This window comes from Pinus tabuliformis, chromosome J (assembly GCF_031772625.1).
Source record: "Pinus tabuliformis cultivar Carrire ecotype Pingquan chromosome J, CPIR1, whole genome shotgun sequence".
Classification (NCBI taxonomy): Eukaryota; Viridiplantae; Streptophyta; class Pinopsida; order Pinales; family Pinaceae; genus Pinus; species Pinus tabuliformis.
This window is the reverse complement of record NC_142295.1, coordinates 435,252,572-435,261,472: the sequence shown is the minus strand read 5'-3', so window position 1 is coordinate 435,261,472 and position 8,901 is coordinate 435,252,572. Positions and strand designations below refer to the sequence as shown.

General features: G+C 28.3%; 1 protein-coding gene across 1 annotated transcript; it reads left to right on the top strand.

Moving 5' to 3' along the window:
* The first annotated feature begins 7,837 nt into the window (after positions 1-7,837).
* On the top strand, positions 7,838-8,386 carry LOC149227672 (uncharacterized). Its single transcript, XM_089380572.1, has one exon. It carries the CDS (start codon positions 7,838-7,840, stop codon positions 8,384-8,386), a length of 549 nt encoding a protein of 182 aa, XP_089236698.1.
* Positions 8,387-8,901: the final 515 nt, after the last annotated feature.

Below are 8,901 nucleotides of genomic sequence, written 5' to 3'. Positions count from 1 at the left end.
AATCTCAACTTGGGTAAATTTTCATCTAATTTCAAGTTTAGTTCCTTATACAAGAGATGTTTTTCTCATTTATCCTCCATTCTAAATTTGTAGGCCAAACAGAACCATGAGGGAGGCTCCAATCCCTTTAGTTTATTCCATGCAAACTAAAAGCATAAAAAAAATTGGGTCGACCCGCATGCATGAACCAACACGAGAGTGATTCACATGCCAGGGATCATAGATGGGAGTGGCATTTAAACTCTCGCAGTTTCCTTCGCAAGCGATTATGTGTCATCCTAATTTGAAAGGACAATGCCTAGAGTTTGTTGATGGGGTGTCGGGTGATGGTAATGGGAGAGAATCAACATACCAATGTCAGAGATAAACTCTATGTGCTTCAGAGGTTGGAAACTATTAAGTTGTATGTTTTCAGGTACTTCTCCATGAGTTGTGAATGGTGAATGAGACAAACCATGAAATGTAACCTCTAAGGGATCAAGAGAATTTACATGAATCCTCGAATTTTGGGAAGAGATCGTATGTCTAACTCAAAGCCACTTGAACTAACTTTTAAAATTATATAATAATTCTATCTCTTCACACCAAGAAAAGTATTTTAAAAAATAAATAAATAAATATATTCAAATATAAAATATGTAAATCATTAATAAGTATCTTAGAAAAAAATTTACCTTGTGCACACTACACAAATAGGAATAGGAATATCATAGACATAATTACATCAAAAATGAAATATTTCATTCTTTACTAAGACCAATAGCATGATCTCTAAGAGATCATAGCCCAACCTTTACACATTTTCCAAAATAAATTGAAAAAACTAAACTTTTTTTACTACTATAATATAGGACACTAACAGGATGCATCTTTATTTGATACCAAATACATTGCCAGAAGAATTAATTCTAATATATCAAATTTTATTTGAGTAGGTTCCAAAGAAATATATAAAATCCGCCTTGCTCGTCTAGAGGAAACTACTTTGAAAAAGGAGGATGGATATTGGGGTATCAAGGATATCAAAAAGTTTGGATGGGCATTGCTGATGAAGAGTTTATGGCATGCACTAAACAGTGATGGCATTTGGGATCAGATCATAAGGGAAAAATATTTGAGAAATCAGTCTTTGGTGACATGGATTATGGAAGGTTCCCGTGCTCCATGTGTTGTATCATACATTTGGAATAGTATGGTGAAAGTTAAGCATTAGCTGATTGGGAATTTGAAATGGCAAATTGGGACTAGTTCTGTGGTGGAGATCGGTCTAGATCCCATCTGTGGATTCGACGGTGATCATGCCTTGCTTGTTCCTCTTATTAAGAAGATTCATAATATGGGTGTTTATTTCATAAATCAAATTCATGTTACAACTTTCTCTTCCTTCTTATATCCTTCATGGACAAGCTCCCAAGATCTTGGGTTATATGGTGCATTGGCAGCGTCTTGGGATAGGCATATGCATAAACTATCCTTAATTGTTATTTAATTAATTAAAAAGGAGGATATCTGCACATGGGACAATAAAACTCTAGAGGGTTAGATCTCACTAGAGAAAGCATATTGTTATATATCACTTGTGCCTCAACATTCGGTGACAAGAAGATGATATAGGAAAATTTGGGGTTGGAACATCCCCCTTACACTTAAATGTTTTGGTTGGTTGGATTAGAAAAACAATATATTTACTTGGGATAATTTATGTCGAAGGGAATTCATTGGCCTAGGTAGATGCATTGTGTGCAGAACAAATCTGAAGGATGTGGTCCACCTCTTTCTAAAATGCCCTTTCATTGTTTCAACATTGTATGGCATGCTACGAATTTTAAATATACATGTTGATTGGAACTCGTCTTCTATGGAATTTTCTTTGTAGGATTGGATGTCTGGATACAAGGAATATCATACTCATCCATTACATCTCATCTAGGGAATTTGGATATGTTGTAATGCAATTATATTTGAAAATTATCCTCTGAATATAAACTACATTTGCATTAGGGTTGCTTCTTTTTTCAATAGAACTGGGCTTATGATTGACAAGGGACCTACGAGACACATTCATCTAAGGAATATTTGGGGCATACACCCTATGGGGTTTTTGATGAGGCGGCAAAAACAATAAATATTAATTTTGAGCTTACATAGTTATAAATCGTGGTTGTCATTATTATTCCAGTTGGACTGGTGGTGTATGCTCCAACACATGTGGGGAGGTCATTACCCTATGCAGGGTTTTATACTATGCAAAGTGGCTATCTATCGATTCAATGGGTGTATGTGGAGATTCTAAGGTGGTTATAGAGTGGGTTTCAAAGTTGTCTACCTTTAACTCTCCATTGTTGATAAACTGATTGCAAAGAATTAGGCATTAACTGAAATTTTCTAGAGGGTGACCTTCTCTCTTTTATATAGGGAACAAAATGGCATTGTGGATGCATTATCCAAGGTGGGGAACAACTATCTATCTGGGGAGATTTTATACACTGCATTTGCTAACAGTACATTTCAGGGATCCGGGAAAATACTCTTCACATAAGTATTAACCTTAAGGATGTTGATATTGTGTTCATTGTTAGTTGTATATGTTGGATATTTTGTGTTGACGTGACACAAAATATGGCCATATTGTGTTTTTTTTATATAGTCAGTATTAAAAACTAAGGCTGCGATATTGTTTTGTAAATTAAACTATGCATTGATTTACTGGTAAATAACTTAACACTTGACACTTGTAAACAACTTTTATTAATACAAAGCCCGTTGGTTTTTTTCTAATTAGAAAAAAAAACAACAACAAAAAAATGACAATCAAAATCTCATCTCGATTATTTGTTAATTTCTTTATAACTTATTAAAAAACCCTTTTAAAATTTATTTATTATTTTATTTATAGCTTATTTATGTTTATTTCTTACTATAAGAAATAAACCTATACCTCCTACCTTTTCGAAATATCTCTTCTAAACAATTTTTTAATATTTTAAATTTTATATAAATAGAAAATTATATATATGGGGAAATATTTTTTATATATTTTTATTTAAATGGTAAATTAAATGAAAATATTTAAATTTTATTATAATTTAAAATTCAATTTTAATTTAAATCATCAAAAAAATTGATACAAATTCTAAATTAATGAAATTTGTTTTTTTTTATCATCAAATTCGGACACCCTTGAACACATTATTAAAAAGTAAATAGCTATCTATTTTATGCTTTTGATTCTTTATGTTTTGGTATTTTTATATATTTTTATTTAAATTATAAATTAAATAAAAATATTTAAATTTTATTACAATTTAAAAAATCAATTTTAATTTTAATCATTTAAAAATAAATAGAAATTTTAAATTAATGAAAAGTCAATTTTAATTTAAATAATTTAAAAATAAATAAAAATTCTAAATTAATGAAAAGTTATTTTTTTAATCATCAAATTCGAACACCCTTCAACACACTATTAAAAAGTAAATGGCTATTTACTTTATGCTTTTGATTCCTAATGTTTTTGGTGGTTTGAATCTTGATTAATGATAATAACTTTAATCTGTTTTTTTAATTATCAAATTCGGACACCCTTGAACACATTATTAAAAAGTAAATAGCTATTTGTTTTATGCTTTTGATTCCTTATGTTTTTGGTGGTTTGAATTTTGATTAATGGTAATAACTTTGTTTTCATGGTTTGAATTTTGATTAATGATAATAACTTTGTTTCAATGATAATAACTTTGTTTTCAAACGACTTATCTTCGAATTATTTAAAGTTATTAAATCTATATTTTAAATGAGTATAAAGCTATATGAAAAGGTCGGTATAACATAGTGTTATATGGCTTTTGAATGGTTGAAAAGAAATGTATCAAAGACGTTAATATCTTATTTATTTAAAGAGAAACAAATGTGCCATCCTATTGGGAGTGTTTAAGTAGTGTGCAGGGGAGTGACAAGCAAGGTAGTTATAATTTTTTTTCCCTTTGTATTTAAATTTCATTCACATGAGGCTTGGGTTAGATGGCAATGAATTTTACTTCATTTCTCATCACCTCACGAGTTGTATATAACAATGGCAACCAATGTGATCATTTTCAACTTTCTCTTATTTTTAAGAGTGTTGCTTGGGTTTTAGTCATGTTCACTTAAGATCTCGCCTTTCTCCACCTACCATGAACATTGTGAGTGGTTGTAGATTCTTGGTGTTGTCAACTTGTATCATTTATTAAGTCTGGGTTTGAGGTCTTTATCGCTGTATTGGTATTTGGTGCATTTCCCATAGCGCACAGGACTAGTAGTTGTTGTGGTAGTTAAGGTCAAGGTAGTCAAACCGGCTACAAAACCCATCTAAGGGCAGCAACATCTGTTATATCATTCAGGGAGAAAGTTCTAGCGAAGGTCCAAGAGGAGCTTAAGGACTTTGAGGAGGTTATTGCAATGGAAAGAAATGTCTTATCAAACTTTGAGGTGCTTACAGCTATAAGAGATTGGGTTCTTGACATGAGACATACCCATGGTCGGTAAAAACAATACATGTTTACAATAAACTTATATTGGAGAATGAAGATGTTGTTGGGCTGACTTATTATAAACATAAATGATGTTAAGGAATAAATAGTGTTAATGCTAGATGATGTAGTGCTCCATCAAAAGGAAATGGGAGTGTGACTCAAGAGGATTGAAGTTCATATTATTCCTAGCCTAGGTCTGAGCGATTGCAACCATGGGAACGCTAGAGGCACACATTTCTCATTAGTTTCTCTCATGAATTATGTTCCTTTTCTTACTTGGTTTTTTGGTTTTGTCAGACCTTCCATTGTTGGCACACTCTTAGTATATGGTTGTATGGTTGTTAAATCTAGGCACTATCTTTACAATGCTCGGTCAATTTTGATTTCACTTTAACAATTGTTAGACATATGGTTTATTTTTAGAATGATGCTTTGATGTTTTGTCAGTGACTTGATTTCAATTTGGTACGCCACTAAGAGACATGATTTTGGGAATGATGTAATCCTTAACGGTAAATAGAAATTAGTTTACAAAAAAATAATGTGATAAATAAGTGTAAATAAAAAGGTTTTTAAATCTTTTTAGAATAATGCGTTGTTGTTTTGTCAGTGACTTGATTTCAATTTGGTAGGCCACTAAGAGACGGGATTTTGGGAATGATATAATCCTTAACGATAAATAGAAATTAATTTACAAAAAAATAATGTTATACATGAGTGTAAAGAAAAAGGTTTTTAAATCTTTTTAGAATGATGCTTTGTTGTTTTGTGAGTGACTTGATTTCAATTTGGTAGGCCACTAAGAGATGGGATTTTGGGAATGATATAATCCTTAAGGATAAATAGAAATTAGTTTTAAAAAAATAATATTATACATAAGTGTAAAGAAAAAGGTTTTTAAATACAATCTATGAATGGTTAGAGGTTTAAACTTGGTAATTATAAAATGATAAAGAAATCAAAGCTTTAATCATACACTTCAATGATTGAAATAATAACATGGTGGAAACAAAAATCTCTATCCCGATGTAAAGTTAAAAATGAAATAATAAGGTAATGGAGACAAAAAAATCTCTATATTAGTGTAAAGTTAAAAATTAAAGGTTTTTATTTATGAATGATTAAACTTTAAAAAAAAAAAAAGATTATAAAGAATTTAAAATTTTAAATAGGTTAAAACTTAATAATTAACAGTTATCTAATTTTAATAGTGTGCATTTAAATAATAAATTAAATATGAGATTATTTTATTTGTAAGATATTATATTTCAACAATTATTTCATTACGTGATTTATTAATATTTTATATTTTCTAGTTTTGAATATGTAATCTATAAGAAGAAAATACTTGTTTTTTTTTGTTGATTAAACTTATTCACATCATGTGTGTAACACAACTTAATATAGATGAGGTGTGTAACATTTATGGTTATTAATTAAAATATTGAAAACAAAAATACTATGTAAAAACAATATTTAAGAAAAGAATATCAAACATTAATATATAAACATGTAGGTCAACTTTATTTCATATTAAATCTTTAATGTGTATCTCATTTTTTTTTTTATCCCACTTGATGGTTAATAGGGATGGAGTTAACATGAATATAAAATGGTTGTAGTGACATGAGACTAGTATTTATATAAAGGATATTTGCAATCCAAATTAACATGTCCAGAAATACAATGAGAATTATGTAGAATTTAATAAACTTTTGAATTAAAATAACTTCATTATAGATTTAGAAATTACTTAATCTTTTAAGAAAATTATTTTTTCCAATAATAAATATAATATAAATCATAACGTAAGTTTCATTAATGATTAGAGTTTTATTAAAATCTAAGTTTTAATGCAAGGTAAATGATATCTCTAATATCATCCAATTAAATAGGTTTTAATTGGCATCAATAAATAAAGGTATTTTTTAAAGATTTTGGAAAATTTAAATCGATTCTAGAAAATTTGAATCAATTCAAATCTTTTCAAATTTAAAATTTAATTTTTTTATATTATTAATTAATAAACAAAATTTAATTTTTTATATTATTAATTAATAAACAAAATCTAGTAAAAAAAATATCTTAATGAAAATTTTCCATCACTAAAAACCCTCCTCATATATATATATATATATATATATATATATATTATAATTTAAATTCATCTTAACTCGCTTTCTAATATACGAAATTATCTAATATATATATAATGCTAATTATAATATTTCCTTAATCTCAAAAATTTATACTATATTAAATAAAATGTTTCCTTTGTTGTATTGAGGCTTCTGTGATCCATATCAAGTTTAAGAGAGTTTCTTTCGACGTAAATCACATGATGTTGAATGAATAGATCAGGCCTAGCATGTTAAATAGAGCAGAACTTCCAACGACTATATTGATAACGGCTAGATTTGGCCAGTTAGTTGGATCATGATAATAACAATTATTTAATTAGATAAGTTTCCCCAGTTATTTATTAAAATGACCCTTTTTATACCCTCACCATTATACAAATGTATTAAAAATAAAATAATAACCTAATTTAATTTATAGTTAGTCAACAAAGTTATTACATCTAAAAACTAGAGTAACTAAAAGTTGGTTAAAAAGTCATTAGATATATACATAATAGAGCAATATATAAATAGCGTGATATATTCTTATTAAAGTATAAGTTAAAGGGTTGTTTTATACCCTTACTTATAAATGAATTATTAAAAACAATCAATTAAAAACTAGATTAAATTTAAAATAATACTTATTTATCAAAGTTAAAAAATAAGGAGCAATATAAGGGTAAGATAAAGAGTAATTTAAATTATAATAATGATATTATAAATCTATATTAAAATAAAATAATTTAAATTAATAGTAAGAGAATTAAATCTAAAAATTAGAATTGTTAGTTATAGGAATATATAATTATATTTATTAAAAAGGGATTGTTTTAATTCCTTTATTTAAGAAGATAAACCATTCACATTTTACCATTACAAAATTGATGTACTTAATTTGCTTTCACATAATTAGATTGTAGTCCTACCTTCCTCGTGATTCTAAGAATATTGTTATAATATATTTTTTTATTTCTATATTTTTTAATGAAAATTAATAATATTAAATTATAGAGTTAATATAAAAATTTTATTAAATGAATTTATTTTATTTTAATAATTAAGATAAAATTATTATTTAACAAAGTTCCTGATCAAAAGTTAAGGAATCTGCCCCCCATCATAAGTTGGGGAATTTGGTTAGCCAGGAACAGAATTATCTTTCAGGAGAAGGAAACAGAGGCACTCCAAATATTGACTCAATGTATGGCCATATACTCAATTATCCCGGATGATGAGAATGAGAGGGAACCTCGGAAGGTGGCGGAGGAGCAAATAAAGGAAGGGGTTCCCTGGGCTTATTTTGATGGTGCCTCCCAGGAAAACAAAGCTGGTGCAGGAATTGTTATTCATTTGAACAACTCTCATTCTTTTAAAGCATCCATCGGTCTGGGAAGTGGATCAAATAATTTTGCTGAATTATCTGCTCTAAAATATCTCTTATGCTGGTTGATTCAAAAAAACACCCTCACAGTTCAAATATTTGGAGATTCACTAAATGTTATAAATTGGTTAAATGGACGGAGCAGATGCAAAAATTATGCTTTACAACCTTTATTTGAAGAAATTCAAAATTCAAAATTGTCTTTTATTTCGCTGTCCATTAATCATATTTACAGGGAACGAAATGATCTGGCAGACAAACTTTCAAAAGACGGTATTGAACAATCTGTGGGTAGTTGGAGAATAAGGGAGGAATTAAACGGGGAAAGCTTTGCCTCGGACCAGCCTCCATATGCAGGAATTCTCCAATAAAACCAGTTGATCAGCAAAATTTTCTGTTTGTTTTGTCTACTAAAAAATACTGCTGAAACAGTATTTTTGGCGTTACAGTGGAAAGTGAAAGCAAGGCATATATATTTTTCTCTTTTTGTTCTGCTTTATGAAACTGTCAGAAAAAACGGGAACAAGATGGACACATGGAAAAGTCAAGGGACAAGATCGGTGGTGAAATGATCTCTTCTCGGGAAGAGAAGAAATACTCTCTTATGAGATTTTTTGTATAATCAAACAGTTACAACAGCAATAGAGTTGTGTATGTACATGAAACTTTTTATTAATATAAGAAGTTCGTTTTTTTCTTTGGAAAAAGATAAAATTATTATTTTTTATCTATATTTAAATTATATTCAATTTCTATAGTTGTCACTGTTATGTTGAATTTTTAATGTATATTATTATATAATTTTAAACATTTATTAATAAATTTTTTAGTTTTTTTTAAATTTAATTTATTTTTAATAGTATTTTAATCATTTTCATAAATATAT